At 39.4% G+C, this 16334-nt stretch overlaps 2 protein-coding genes across 2 annotated transcripts in view; both read right to left on the reverse strand.

Annotated features, from left to right (window-relative positions):
- The window catches only part of LOC309809376 (titin), a 299194-nt gene that overhangs the window by 217068 nt on the left and 65792 nt on the right, over positions 1-16334 (reverse strand). Inside the window, exons 42-43 of the mRNA XM_082630429.1 lie at positions 13102-13290; positions 7795-7839 (exon numbers count right to left, since the gene is read on the reverse strand). Of these exons, the coding sequence (XP_082486555.1) occupies positions 7795-7839; positions 13102-13290 (234 nt within the window). The remainder of the gene's footprint in view (positions 1-7794; positions 7840-13101; positions 13291-16334) is intronic.
- LOC309809848 (uncharacterized protein) lies at positions 159-6617 on the reverse strand (the record flags this gene model as incomplete). Its single annotated transcript, XM_082631306.1, has 1 exon — positions 159-6617. One exon carries the CDS (start codon positions 6615-6617, stop codon positions 159-161), a length of 6459 nt encoding a protein of 2152 aa, XP_082487432.1.

A 16334-nucleotide genomic window follows, 5' to 3' on the forward strand; every position in this document is an offset into this window, starting at 1 on the left:
CATAGAGAAACGGTTTTCCCTGGGGTTTTTCAATGTAATGTGTTCAAATAAAGTAGACGTATTTGGAGATTTATTAGAACTATATAATTTGGAAAGTGTGAAAGCATTCAAGTGAGTTCTCATCATTATGGGGGCACTAACACATCACATGAGGAGCTTTAAATTAGGGTAAGCACTGCACAGGCCTCAGCCATGCCCGATTTGTTCGTAGCTACACACCTATACTCACCTTCGTCCTCCTTCACTAAGCTTGTTATGAATAGGTTGTGGAACCCTATGCCACTTTCCTCGGCACTGAACCTTGTTCCTTGCACCAATCTCCCATCTTTGTACCAGTAAACCGTGGGCCTCGGAGAGCCACGGACTAAACACTGGAAATAAGCTGCTGTACCTAACGGTGCAGAGCAGTCAGAAATACCTTTGATAAACCTGGGAGGCCCTTCCTCCACCTGAAATTCAAAAAAGCTGTCTGAATATCTGTTCCTTAAGACTAATTCTTCCTTCACACTGCTCAATGTCACTTTACTTTTCTTTGACAGCAGAGCCAACATTTCGGAGTCTCCCATGGTGAGGCATCCCCGACAGATAGCCTCCCCTACATAATTCACAGCTCTGCACCGGTACGTTGCGCTATCGGAAAGACAGACGTTGCGAATCTTAAGGGCGTGACTTCCCTTCTCCTCACTAATCACGTATTTAGCATCATCTGGCTCAATACACATATATTCTTTATACCATTTCACTTCAGGAGTTGGGATGCCGATGACTGAACATTTGAACACAGCGTCTGAGTTTTCTGGAATTCTAAAATCACAAATAGGCGTTATAAAGCGAGGAGGCATTTCAAATACTTCTAAGTCAATTTTTAAATCTTTGTCTTCTCCCTCCCTTGAAGCCATACTTGGATCTGCTAAATTCAATGGGAGAACATCCAGACTCACCACCATGCTTTTATGATCAGGAGTAAATTCAGGAACTGTGACTATTTTCACTTGCTTCTCAAATTCTTTAACATCTTTTTCACTTAATTCAACTTCCAGGACAATTTCTTGAGGAGAAGGGGTTCTTGATGACCCAGTGTTTTCCAAATCGAACTCCATGACATGCTGATGTGTTACTGGAGGTGGGAGGGCCACTGCTCTCTCTTTTGGGGGCACAATGTCTACATGTGCAAAGCTCTTTGCTTCCCCTATGATGTTTACAGCATGGCACATGTACTCGCCTCCCTCTCCTTTTTGAATGTTAGCGATTTCCAAAGAACATACATTACCCACCCTTTCTATTTTGATTCTTTCATCTGGCTCTAGCAAAGATTTATTTCGATACCATTTCACACCAGGAACTGGAAGGCCCTCAACTTCAACAATGAAGCCCAAGGTTGTGTTTTCATAGATCTTCCTTTTGGTCAGAGGCTCAATAAAAGATGGAGGCATTTCATTGTCTTTTGGTTCAATGGCTTCATTGGGCGTGCCAAAGGAATCAGAACGCCATAATTCATAAGCTGAGCTTCTCTCTTCTGTAGGTGTGTTGAAATGCTCACTTGATGGACTGTCCTCCCTTTCTAGTTTTGATGGGCACCTTTTAAAGATCCCAGTGGGGTTTGGTCCTCCAGTAGGAATAGAATATCTTTCAACTGTTTCTCCTCCTAAAGGTGTAGAATATCTCTCTAGTGTCTCCCCTGAGGGCGTGGAATACCTCTCTAAGGTCTCTCCAGGAGGTGTGGAATATCTCTCCAGGGTGTCTCCTGGGGGTGTGGAGTATCTCTCCAGGGTCTCTCCTGGAGGTGTGGAGTATCTCTCCAGGGTCTCTCCAGGGGGTGTGGAGTATCTCTCCAGGGTCTCTCCTGGAGGTGTGGAGTATCTCTCCAGGGTCTCTCCTGGAGGTGTGGAGTATCTCTCCAGGGTCTCTCCAGGGGATGTGGAACACCTTTCTGCTACCTTGCCTTCGGAAGGTGTTGAGTACCTTTCAGTAGCTTCCTCTAAAGGTGTGGTCCTTTCAATAGTCTTACCTCCTAAATTTGTTGAGGATTTTTTAGCTGTGTCTATAGGAGGAAGATACAAATCAGGAGACTTTGGAGTTTCAAAATGTTCAACAGAGGATGGTGGGGTATAAAACTGATCTAGCTCAGAGAGTGCTTCACTGCTTGTACTTCCCACATCAATTGAAACATCAGATTCAGGAGAAAATGGGCGTCCCAGTGATTCCTGTTGTTGGTTGTAGTACTCATACACAGTGCTGAAAGTTACTTCTTCGACCTCCATTGATGTGACTGATTCACTCTGGACAAGATCTGCCTTGTGCTTGGTGTCTGCAGTCTCAGGAACTTCACGCTTTCCAGCAGCCAGTAAGTACTGTGTTAGGGAGGTCTCACATTCCATTACCTCCGTTGTGTGTGCCTCATCCAACTTAGGAGGGTTTTCAGAAAAACAAGTTTCTGTCTTTTCTCTTTCAGTACTAGAGAAAGAAGTTTCATTCTGAACTTGAATTTCTTCATAACATTTTTCTTTTCCAGGAGCATCCACTTTCTCACTCATTTGTTCATTTGGATTCCGTTGTTCCTCAGTCATCAAGAATGGAAAGTGCTGACTCAGGGAAATTTTTCTGCGGCACGTGTCTGCTTCCTGAACATCACTTATGTGGTCTCCTAAAATTCCAGCAGCATATCCCTGTGTCCCTCCATCTTGCTTTTGAAATGATGCCAACCCTGGTTCCAAACTATGCTCCTCCTCCTTTTTACAAACCTCTATAAGCTTTTCCTCACTTGCTTTTTTCACATGCGAAATGAAACTCCTATCCCCATTTTTCTCAGAAATATCAGTTTTTCCTACATCTGTGGATGAGGTTGAAAGTAGCGCACACGATTCACTATGGATCTCTTCAGAAATAGTTTTAAGAGAAATATCAGTATTTACAATTTCTAAATTTTGTTCCTGCATATGTTTTTCCAGATAAGAGGCATTTTCATCACTACCACTTTTCTCCCTCACAGTCCTATCTAAAAACTCCTTACTGGAAGAAATCTCTGGATTGGTAAATATGTTACTTTGTGTGCTTTGAGAGGTATTCTGTGTATCAGATTGTAATGTTTCAGTGCTAGGAACTTCCTCTTTATATGGTGTTTCCTGCTGTTGCCTAGTTTCTTGCTCTTGAAACTCCTCAGCTGCGTCTCCTAAATGAGAATACATTTGTTTTAGATCAAATACAATGCTCTCAGCCTCGGTTGTTTCAGAAGCAGGATGCTGGGTTTGAAAATAAGCTTCTTCTGATTGATCACTATCTAGTCTAACTTCTTGAAATTTTACATCCGCATTTTCTATTTGAGCATGAAATTGCTTTAGGTCAAATGTAATAGGTGCTTCATGTTCAGTCCTTTCAGAAACTGCAGATTGATCTGTAAGACCTACTTCCTTTTGTTGTTCCCTCTCTTGTAATTCAAATACCTTATGAGTTTGAGAAGAAAGCAGCTTTAAATTCATTACAATGTTAGATGAATCTTGTTCAGTGTTTGGAGGCATTTCCTCTGCCTGATGCATATTTGTGTTTAGGTTACTTGATCTTGATTTTCTTTGCTTTAAGGGAAAGTCTTTGTCATCAAGCTTCTTTTGAGGAGGATTCACAAATGATTTCTTGGTAGGTCTCTTTTCTAGAACGCCTTTTTCTATGTGTTGTAACTTTTCAAATGCAATGATTCTATGCCTCACCTTTTTTCCTGGGTAGTATCTCCCTTCACCAAAGGGTTCTTCGTATACAATGATGGACGATTCTTTTGTATTGTAACCATCAGAAGTTCTCTCAGAGTGGATATTTGATAAATAGTCACTTCGGGCATATTCTTGCACGTTTTCCCTTTCTGGTCCACCAAGTTTCTCCAAATCATTTCTTACTTCTTTCCTAATTTTAACTTCACTGAGATCATCAACAAATGGATAGACAGTCCCCTCTGCTTGGTATAGCTTTGATTTTTCATTTACATGTTCCTCTTTCTCTTCATCCTGACATTGTATGAGTTCAGCTCGGAGAGGCTTGTTGATTGTTATGGATCTAGAAGCACCGTGCATAAATATGGGCAGTTTTTCTCTAGAAGATGTGCAAGAAACCTGGCTTTTCTGGTCTATCTGTTCAAATGTCTCAAGGCTTTGAAAATATTCTCCTATAGAATATTCTTTTATATTGGATTGGGGAGTAAAAGGACTGGCTGGATAATCATAAAAGTGTGCCCTTACAGATTCTCCCTGAATGTGTTGATCTTTGGAATATTTGGCATAAATTCCACCCATATTTTCTAATTGACTATATTCCCTGTGAGTGACAGGTTCCACTGTTAGATCTGAAACACTCTCAACCATTCCTGAACTGTTTTCAGCAACACATTCATATTTTCCAGAATCTTGAGAATTAACATCATTAATGTATAACCTGTGGCTACAATTAACTTCTTCAAACTGGAACTTCTGGTTCTGCTTTAAAAGGACTCCATTGTGGAACCATGTCACAGCTGGTTTAGGCTCACCAGACAGTGAACATTCAAGGACTATGGAATCCCCTTCTCTACAACTGGCATGCTTTGGCATTTCTTGTAACACTTCTGGCGGCTCGTTAGTAATATCAGATGAAAATATAAATTTGTGCTTTGGTGACCGAGTAGCCTCATCTTGAGGTGTTGCTTTAGGCTCCAACTCCTCCAGTTGAAACAACTCTCTTGACTCTTTATCCTGTTCTGGGGTAGGAGTAGCTGCCGTTATCTGAATTTCTACAGGAAAGGAAAGCAGTTCTATGTCTGCAGAGGGAGGAACTGGTGGGTTAGCTTTTAACATATGGAGACTTGTTTGGCCTTCTTGTCTCAGAGATGGAGGAACGCCTTTTGCTTGGTCAAACACCAATGTCAGCTCCTCTTCCTCATCAGTGTAGTCATGCAACACTGGGACCCTATGTGCTTCGACATCATGCCTTTGTTTTGACTTCACTTTAAGTACACCGGTTGTTTTTACTGTTCCATACTGGTTAAACAGCACACAGGTAATGAAACCTTCATTTTGAGGATGGACAGAAGAAAAGGTTAACGTTGAATAGTTTTTGAAGGTCTGAGTGATAAAGCCTCGATTACATGGGATTGGTATATCATTGTTATACCATGTCACTATGGGTTGAGGATATCCTTGAAAATGACACACAAATTCACAGCTATCACCTTCATAAACTTCTTGAGGTTCAATTTCTTGAAGAAATGAAGGTGGGCAACGTTGTGGATGTTTCTGGAAAGAATTTTCAAAAAATCTTGTGGTTTTTTCTTCCTGTTCAGTTTTGAATTCATCGACTTTTGTGGAAGTGGAGTGTTGAAATTCTCTCAAATCATCTTTTCTTATTCTGTCAATATCTAATGCTTCACTTTCTTGAATATTTACAACTGCACCAAAAGATTCACTGGTGTATGGTATAGTAACTTGAGACACCTTTTCAGGGGTCTCATATATTTCCTCATTCTTACTTACATTTATGATATCTTTAGATGACTCTACAATTTCCGTTTGGGTCATAAGTTTCTCAAGTTGTTCTCTTGCTTGGATATTCTCATTTACTAGAATCCTACCATATAAATGGTCCCTTGATAGACTTTCTCTTAGGAATGGCTCTTGGCTCATTCTCATTTCAGTCTGGAGAATTTCCTCATCAACAGTAGTTTGAAAGCTTGTGGGAGGTTCTCCAGATTCTACATTTTGATCCATTAGATTAGGAAGGACCTGTGGATCTTGGACAATACCCTCAGTTGAATTATCTACCTTATCCCTATTGTCAGCTAGATCAGATATAGACCTGCTTTTTATTTCCTCTCGAGAGAACAGAACGTCTTTATCACTGTCTTCACTTCTCAAAGTTCTTGAACTTATTTCAGATGACGTATCTAACAAAGATAATTTCTTTTTCTCCATTAACATTTTTCTAGCCTCCCGTAAATGCTGCAACTTCATTTTGGTCTCTTCATCCAGGAAACTTTCACCAACATTAAGCCATCCCCTTGTGTCAGATTTACTTTCTAAATATTCTTCATCATACATTAAATCTGTTTTCCTGCCAGGACTTACTGTTTTAAAATGTATAGTTCGCATGATTCCCTGTTGTTCCGCGTCTTGTTTCTTGTTAAAGGGAGAGCCAGTAAACCTCAGGTCAACCTTTAATCTATCTTCTCTCCTTTCAACTAAAGCCTCCATATTTCCATGTGTCTGTTCTGCCCTTTTCAGGAATTCTAAATATTTCTCATCTTGCCCTTTTTCAAAAACAACCAACGATGCAGTTGATTCAGCAGACCCTTCACTATTAATTGCTAATAATCTATAACTTCCAGTATCTCTGTCTTGGACCCTTTTAACCTCTAAGCTGGAAGAGTGATGATGTAAATCACTCTTTGTTTTTATAACCCGTCGAAGACCTGTTGGGATAGGTCGATTGTTATGAAACCAAGTCATTTCTGGAGTTGGACAGGCAATTAATCTACATGTAAAAACAACAGGTTCACCCTCAAAAACATATTTAAACATAAGCTTTTGGGTAAAAGAAGGCTTGAAATATTTGGGCCAGGAGCTTGTAGATGATATTCTACTTGCATATCTTTTAGCAGCCATGGAGCTGTGGTCTATGTCTTCAGAATCTGAGAAGGCAACACGGGTATCTCTTTCTGAATGTCCAGATGCTTCCTCAGAGAACAATTCTGAAAAAAAGTTCAATTATAAAGCATTTTACTATTTTCCATAGTATTTGAAAAAGTTGAAAATAAATGAAATTGCAAAATAGGAAATGAAATAAAGTGCATGCTACAGATTCTCACAAATCCATAAAAAATTTCACTCACCATATTTGTTCGAATAAACGCAACACCATGCTCTGTTTAAAAGATTCTGACACGAAAATCGTTCGTTGTCTGGTCTTTTCTTCAAACTGCTGAAATTTCTTCTTGAACGAGCAAAAATGCATTTCAAAATAACATGTTCCTGTGCATATTTGTTCTGAGAGCAGGAAAACTGTCCTTTTGATGGCTAAGAGGAAAATCTTACCTGACTTGCAGAGAGTGGAATAAACGCCCTTTCTGATCCTTTTGATTATAGATTAAATTATTGTATTTTTGGAGAATTAACTATTTAAGATATATATACGAGAACTATAACCATAAATGATTAGCTAAAATAAAATAAAATGAGAAGGCGTTTATTCGAACTAATACAGCCATAAAGTCACGATGTTATGCAAAGAAAAGCAGGCAATAAGGATCACATAAGGCAGCTATCTGCAAGCCAGTGTAAGAGACATATCAATGTTAAAATGATGTATGTGCATGAAGTGTAAACCAGAATGGGAATGTAACATTTTCACACACCCTAAATAAAAAAGCGTCTCAATGATAATTCATTCATGATGTTGCATTCTGAGAATGACAGCTAGGTTATTGTCTATTGTTCAATTTAATTCACTGTGATTTTGAAAACAAACTTCTAGTTCATGATTTCATGCATTAAGATGACAACCTTTTCTAATACACGCTTTTGAAAATGGCTGCAAACATGAAGTTGATTATGGCTGATAAATTTTAAATATAAGATTTTAAATTACCATAAAACAAATTACTGTGAAATGCATGTAACTATCAGCATACTAAACCAGGCATGCAACACAGTAATATATACTGTAGGAGATATATTTGTACATCTATGACATTTTTCTCAATACTACTAACAGAAGGCAGCTCAAGGATTCTATTAATCCTTCAGAATTTCTACTTAAATCTCACATTCAATATAACCATACCTTTCATCTCCATCTCAATCTGCTCATGCAACATTGATTCAGGAACTAGAATGCAAAAACAAGAGATTTTCATGATTAATTCCATGTACTTTCTGCCTCAATTTATGATTCATACAATTACAATTTTCTCTTTACTATAATAGAAAACTACATCCCCCAAATGCACCCCCCAAAATCCATGCCAAACAAATCAATGAACTGATAAAGTACATGACAATGATGAAAGATTTTAAAACATTTTTATTTTAGGTTCTCTATGAAATTTCCACTTTTAGTTCCACAATTCCCCATGCCTTTTACATGCACTGAGAAAAGCAATCCACAAACAAAAGGAATATTTCTTTTTTAATGTCTTGTTGACTGATTACTTGCTAGGAGATGAAATCACATTTAGAAGGAACATGCATTTTCTAACTTGCCACTTTAAACTGAGGGCCATTCTCAGCTTTCCCTGCAGAATTAAGAGTTTTCTGCTAGTAAATACTCCTTTGATTTGAACCACCTTTAAAACATCACGCGAAGTCCAATTATATGTTAAAGAGCAGAACAAAGAGCCCTCAACTTAAAATTACTTTTATTACATAAGGAAAAGTCACAGCCTTTAGACACAATCATCTCTGGGTGGCTTCGGAGAAAGCAGGTGCTCAGGTAACACTCTCATTCTCCCATCTGCGTGACACAAATCAGTGTGCTTGCCGCCCTGGCTTCTCAGTTCCTTGTGGTCTTTGGCATGAAGTTACTGACAAACTTGATGTTTTCTTTGATGATGCTCTCTTTACTTCATGGGTTGTTTTAATTTCGGTCTCTTTAAGTGTTTTAATACTTTTAGTGTCTGAACCAAGGGTAATTTTGGTAAGTGCTCTGGTTTGCGATTCTTTTGCTAGGTAAGAATAAAGTTTGGAAAAGGAATAAATTAGTTGTGTTTGTAAAACACATGTGGAATTTAGAGAAGATGGAATGTCATTAGGATGAGAGGGAAAGCAGCACATTAGTCCCCAAACTAGGATATATCTATGCTTACTATGCACATAAGAACTCTACTCAAACAGACTTACAGGGGTTCACATTCCTACCTGATTTTCATGGATAACTAGCCTATGTAAAATTATTAGGCCCAAATCGAAGAGGAACAGATAAAGACTGGCCTATATTAGATAATCAGATAACTGTGCCTGATCCTTCACTCTTCAAACTCTGAAAAGTGGCTTCTCTTTTAACTTTCTTAAGTAAGGCAGCCTGGACTTCCCAAGGGAAAAAAAAATGCTCACGCACCAAGAACATTTTAATAATATAATTGTTGGAACTGAGTGAACTGGAAATCCTGAGGCAAAAATGTCCAGCTCAAATCCACCCTGGGAACATGATGATGAAGCACTGTCCTAGGGCACTAGGTTCTTTAGGAAGCGAGTTGAAAGACCTACATTTCTCCCACCTCCACAACACACCACCTCCCAAATATCTTGCTGCGGAAACCATCACAGTTGTCACCTACGTGACTTGTAGACAACGCCTCCAGATAGATAGTTTCTTGTGTGATTACTGTGCTAGCCAGCAGCTATGGTGAAACTGAGGGTCAACTTTCTGGATGGTGGAATTTTCTACCTAATTTGCATAATTAGACCTCAGTTCTTGAGCTAGTCCTTTCTTAGGCTTTGAAAATTAATCAGAAATAGCTATAGACCAAAATGTCAGATTAAGAAAAAACAAATCCTCCTTTTGGTGAGTGAGGATTGCAGATACATTAAGTGAATTAATGAATCTATCTCAAAATTCAGTGCAGAGATGGCTGTGCACACAGCACTGTATTGCCCCCATTTATCTCTGACGCCTCAACAATAACATGGCCAGATCAGGGAAGAGCTAGAGGCCGCAGCTCTCCATAGACCCTTGGAGATGCCTAAACTTCTTCCACCAGTTTTCCTCCATGGGATTCAGTGAAGGTCCTTTGCTGCAGACACACAGCACAGGCTTCTAGTACCTGAAGAATACTTTTCTCATTTTATTAGCATCCAAAAAGAAAGTCCAGGGAGGGAAGGAAGAAGTTATCCTTTGCCCAGACAAATATATTTGTGCCCCTTCTAGACACAGTGGTGAATCAAGCACAATAACAACAAAAATAATGATCTTGCTGTGAGATAATTCTACAATTCTGGGAGGATCTGAGACTATAAAGCAGCAGCATTTATTGAGAAATATCTAAAGACTACTAATTTTGGTCCAGACAGTGCCAGGCACAATAATAAATACTCAATAAACACTTGATGAACTCTAACATCTGAACTTTCTTTGGTACACTTCCTAGGTGGCACATTTGGTAAATATTAGAAAAAAGAGCACATACGAAACAAACCTTAACTTCGTGAACTCAGATTTGAAAGTTAAACTTCCTTGAATCTAGACTGGAAAGTTACATATTCTTAAGTTTGGCCAATGACTTGGCTGACTTTCATAAGTCATTTATGAATACAGTGCTAATTTAAGGGTATCCTATTTAATATATTCACTGATTCAATCTGCATGATGGAAAAGCTGCATAAAGTGATGAGGATGAAATGAAGCAAGTCAGAGCTAAATATCAAATAACCACCTTCTACTCTTAGTACTGCTGATGTTGTCTTCTCTCCATACTCATTGTGTACAACGCAGCTGTACAATCCTTGGTCTACCAGCTGAACATTAAATATGGTAAGTAACTGAGTATTGCCATTTTGTGACTGCTTCACTCTCTTAGATTCCTCTATCTTTACACCTTCATGAGTCCAGGTTACGTCAACGGAAGGTTCTTCTAAAACACAGAGGAATTGAGCCATGTCGCCGCACTTTACAGAGAGGTCCTGAAGATATAGGAGAATCCTTGGTGCTTCATCCATTGGCTCTTCAGCACATTTCTCAGATAACTCAGTGCTTTCTGCAATTTGTGAAAGGGATGCAGTACGGTGCAACTCTACGTCTCGAATGGATGCAGCTGTGTGGGTGGAACTTTGAGATACACCTTCAAAAACCTGAAATTCGTATTCATATGATGATCCTTGAAATGACTTAATATCGCTTTGGGATATTTTGCTCTCCTGCTTTGTGAAACAGGAATCTGCCACTGCCTGGGACTTGGTGGACTCTCTCACATTTTCCCCAGAACTTTGCCTAGCTAGGGCTTGCACTGTACGATCAAGTGACAAGAAAAAGAAAAGAATATTAGGATCTAAGCTTTGTCACCTGGCTAGGTTAGTAACATAACATGGCATGGAAGATGAAGATGAAAGACGTCACTGTTACTTGGAAGCAGCATGCCAGATGCAGTGTGCTCCAGGATGTCAGGGTCACACAAAAGAAAATTCATTCCCAGTGATCCAGTGATGGACGGATGATGAAGGCTCATGCGGATGCCATACAGTATCTGCTTCCTTCTTTTTGTTGTCATTGCAGCTATCCAGAATGACATAGCCGCTCCCTCTTTTTTTCTGACTCTATTCGGGATATCATTTGTCCTCCCTCCACCATATACTTTATCAAAAATAGGTAGCAAATAAATCATTAATGATGCAATGATGAGATGTTGTTTAGAAAAGTAAAAATGTCAAGCAAAGTTGATGCCTAACCAAATAATAACTAGTGTGATGCCCAGAACACATACTTCAGTGAGATTTAAAGTACACTGATTAAACTATAATTGAGGACTTAGGGGCACCTGGGTGTTACTTTGTTAATAAATTATGCACCGACCACAATATGCACCAAGACACACAGCAGAGACTCATTAGTAACAGTGGGAGTAGGAGGGATGCAGCAGATCAAAGTCTTTGAAGCAAGCCAGGCTTTCTTTACCTTTTGGAGTCACTGTGAGTATAGCTGCGCAAATGGCTTCCCCAGCACTATTGGCTGCTTTGCAAGAGTACTGCCCGGCATGCTCTGAGTAAGCGTCAACTATAAGCATTAAAGCAATGCCTGTGGACTCCTCAAAATGGAAAACTACATCTTTTGTTGGTAGGATTGGTTGCTGGTTATGCAACCACTGGATTTCTGGCTTGGGAATGCCAGAAACCCTGGCATGGAATCTGACTGTCTCCCCGCTGTGCACCCTGAGGCTTGATAGAGGCTGGATGAAGATGGGCTTTTGGCCAAGGGGCTCCTTCTTAAATGAAACTGATGAAGAGACATGCCATTGAGAGTCTGATGTAACTTCTTCAAGTTTGCTAAATCCTGAAAAGAAGCATGCCAACTTTTAATGTCTTACCCTGCACTGAAACCAGAACTTACTGGGAGTTGTCTACAGATCTGTTGTAAATTTCAATGGTGAACTAGAATCCAGACCAATCCTGATGCCTTGTCAACGTATGTCACTACATACACACATTGATTCAAAGTCACACAAGTTTCCTTCCATTTTCCAGACAAACATGCTGAGACATAACTAGTCTAAGGAACTTCACTACATTGTGCATGAAGGCAGTCATGGAGTATGCAATTAAGTTTAGGTATTCTTGTTTTCTATTGTGATTTTTTCCCCTCTGGTTGTCAAACCAGCTTTTCTTTTTTGTAAACCACATACGTTGATTATTAAGAAAACCTCTGGTTATAGTAAGTGTTTAAAATCAAGGAAAAAAGCAAAAGTTGCCCTAACTCTTTATGTATTTGTATATGCTTAATATTACAGAGACTAATTTAGCTCAGGAAAAACAGCCTGATTCTATAAAAATACTATCTCATTTTGAATCAAAGTGCTCCCCACCCCGATACCGAGGAAGTGTTTCTGATTGCAGCTGAAGAACCCCAAGTAACAGAGATGTTAAACCATCTTACAGTGGAGCCCCTCAACCCTCAGGCATTCTTTGAATGCTGGTAAACACATCCAGCTGGTGTACAGACCTGAAATCACCCACTGTAGCTTCTGTGGAATCAGAATTGTGTCAGTACAATGGTCGGATGGTAACACTCTTAGATTTAAAGACATTTTTTTTTTAGAATTTGCATCCTAGCCAGATGAGAAAACAAATCTATCTAATTCTTTAGCATATTTCTCCCCATTCTGATGCATGCTGATCAGGAAGCATGAAAGCTGATGATGAGAGCAACACATTACAAAATTCTATGGAGACAAAGCAGGGCAAAATAAAAAATGATGGTTTGTGATTCATAATGAGAAGGGGTGACTGAAAAGCGAGAACATCACATATAACATGGAAACAATTAGTCACATTAAGAGAATGGTAGGACCAACGATGATTTACGTGAAATCCTCAGTGATTTGTTACTGACATTGTGAGATTAGATCTATATTTAAATGTGGTTCGTAAAGTTGTTTTACTGTACCTTCCAGTCTCAAAGTGGCTGTGCTTGATACTTGACCTATAGCATTACTAGCAACAAAAGTATAAATTCCTTCATCTTCTGGAAAAGCTTCAGCAATTTCCAGTTGGTAAGTGTCTTCAAATTGAGTCATTTTAAAGAACCGAGATGGCTTGATTTTCTTGTCTTTGTTGTACCAAGACACTTTTAGATCTGTAACATGAAAGGAAAAGGATCTTTAAATCACTGGAACAAGTGGATATTTTTATTTACCCGCAAACACAATATTGACTATATTAGTGACTAATTTTATATTTATCTAAATAACATTATACTTTTCTTTTGGGCATGCCACATCTGATCTTATATAATTTCTTTTCATTTTTAAGAAGGAAACATGATTCTAGAAAAATCCAGCTTATAGATGGGTTATAATGTTTGAAATTTTACAATTTTAGTTATATTCTTTTTTACCATTTGCATGTCATGCTATGGAAGCAAAGATGAGGTTTTGACATATTCAGTCAAATGAGAAAAAGACTGCCCTGAGAAACAGTCATCATAAAGGGTTTGATCTGAGATTGTGGTTACCCACTGAGACAGGAAGTGAGGAACATCTGCACTCTGGTTAGGCAGAAAGACCCATCAAAAACAGACCTGAGAAGATGAACATTCCACAAAGTCTAAAAGCGACACCCTTAAAGGATGAAGAAAAAAATCTCTATTATTTTGTTACCAGTAGACAAGCATTGGAAGGTCTCAGCACAACAGAAAGTTTTTAAAATGGAAAGAGTCATGGAATTTGGGCATCCTAGATATATTTGGCTTTTTTCAAAGTAGGAGTAATAATAAATAATAATAAAACTAGCGAGTAGGAAGAAAGATGGCGGAGTAGAAGAAGGTGCTCTCACTCCCTCTTGTGAGAACAACAGAATTATAAATAGCTGCTGGACAATCATCGACAGAAAGACACTGGAACTCACCAGAAAAGATACCCCACATCCAAAGACAAAGGAGAAGCCGCAATGAGATGGTAGGAGGGGCGCAATCACAGTAAAATCAAATCCCATAACTGCTGGGTGGATGACTCACAGACTGGAGAACACTTATACCACAGAAGTCCACCCACTGAAGTGAAGGTTTTGAGCCCCACATCAGGCTTCCCAACCTGGGGGTCCAGCAATGGGAGGAGGAATTCCTAGAGAATGAGATTTTGAAGCCTAATGGGATTTGAATGCAGGACTTTGACAGGACTGGGGGAAACAGAGACTCCACTCTTGGAGGCACACACAAAGTAGTGTGTGCATCGGGACCCAGGGGAAGGAGCAGTGACCCCAGGGGAGACTGAACCAGACCTACCTTCTAGTATTGGAGGGTCTCCTGCAGAGGAGGGGGGTGGCTGTGGGTCACCGTGGGGACAAGGATCCTGGCAGCAGAAGTTCTGGGAAGTACTCCTTGGCGTGAGCCCTCCCAGAGTCTGTCATTAGCCCCACCAAAGAGCCCAGGTAGCCTCCAGTGTTGGGTTGCCTAAGGCCAAACAACCAACAGGGAGGGAACCCAGCCACACCCATCAACAGTCAAGTGGATTAAAGTTCTACTGAGCTCTGCCCACCAGAGCAACAGTCAGCTCTACCCACCACCAGTCCCTCCCATCAGAAAACTTACACAAGCCTCTTAGATAGCCTTATCCACTAGAGGGCAGACAGCAGAAGCAAGAAGAACTACAATCCTGCAGCCTGTGGAACAAAAACCACATTCATAGAAAGATAGACAAGATGAAAAGGCAGAGGGCTATTTACCAGATGAAGAAACAAGATAAAACCCCAGAAAAACAACTAAATGAAGTGGAGATAGGCAACCTTCCAGAAAAAGAATTCAGAATAATGATAGCAAAGATGATCCAGGACCTCGGAAAAAGAATGGAGGCAAAGATCGAGAAGATGCAAGAAATGCTTAACAAAGACCTAGAAGAATTAAAGAACAAACAAACAGAGATGAACAATACAATAACTGAAATGAAAACTACACTAGAAGGAATCAAGAGCAGAATAACTGAGGCAGAAGAATGCATAAGTGACCTGGAAGACAGAATAGTGGAATTCATTGCTGCAGAAAAGAACAAAGAAAAAAAAGAATGAAAAGAAGTGAAGACAGCCTAAGAGACCACTGGTACAACATTAAATGGAACAACATTCGTATTATAGGGGTCCCAGAAGGAGAAGAAAGAGAGAAAAGACCAGAGAAAATATTTGAAGAGATTATAGTCAAAAACTTCCCTAACATGGGAAAGGAAATAGCCACCCAAGTCCAGGAAGGGCAGTGAGTCCCATACAGGATAAACCCAAGGAGAAACACGCCAAGACACATAGTAATGAAATTGGCAAAAAATAAAGACGAAGAAAAATTATTAAAAGCAGCAAGGGAAAAATGACAACATACAAGGGAACTCCCATAAGGTTAACAGCTGATTTCTCAGCACAAACTCTACAAGCCAGAAGGGAGTGGCATGAAATATTTAAAGTGATGAAAGGGAAGAACCTACAACCAAGATTACTTTACCCAGCAAGGATCTCATTCAGATTCAATGGAGAAATCAAAAACTTTACAGACAAGCAAAAGCTAAGAGAATTCAGCGCCACCAAACCAGCTCTACAACAAATGCTAAAGGAACTTCTCTAAGTGGGAAACACACGAGAAGAAAAGGACCTACAAAAACAAACCCAATGGAAATCAAAAGAATCAAACCCAATCAAAAACAAACCCAATGGAAATCAAAAGAAAGCTGGAGTAGCAATACTCATATCAGATAAAATAGACTTTAAAATAAAGAATGTTACAAGAGACAAGGAAGGACACTACATAATGATCAAGGGATCAGTCCAAGAAGATATAACAATTATAAATATATACGCACCCAACAGAGGAGCACCTCAATACATAAGGCAACTGCTAACAGCTATAAAAGAGGAAATCGACAGTAACACAGTAATAGTGGGGGACTTTAACACCTCACTTACACAAATGGACAGATCATCCAAAATGAAAATAAATAAGGAAGCAGAAGCTTTAAATGACACAATAGACCAGATAGATTTAATTGATATTTATAGGATATTCCATCCAAAAACAGCAGATTACACTTTCTTCTCAAGTGTGCATGGAACATTCTCCAGGATAGATCACATCTTGGGTCACAAATCAAGCCTCAGTAAATTTAAGAAAATAGAAATCATATGAAGCATCTTTTCTGACCACAA

Source organism: Mesoplodon mirus (assembly GCF_964341445.2).
Source record: "Mesoplodon mirus genome assembly, chromosome: 8".
NCBI classification, from domain to species: Eukaryota; Metazoa; Chordata; class Mammalia; order Artiodactyla; family Ziphiidae; genus Mesoplodon; species Mesoplodon mirus.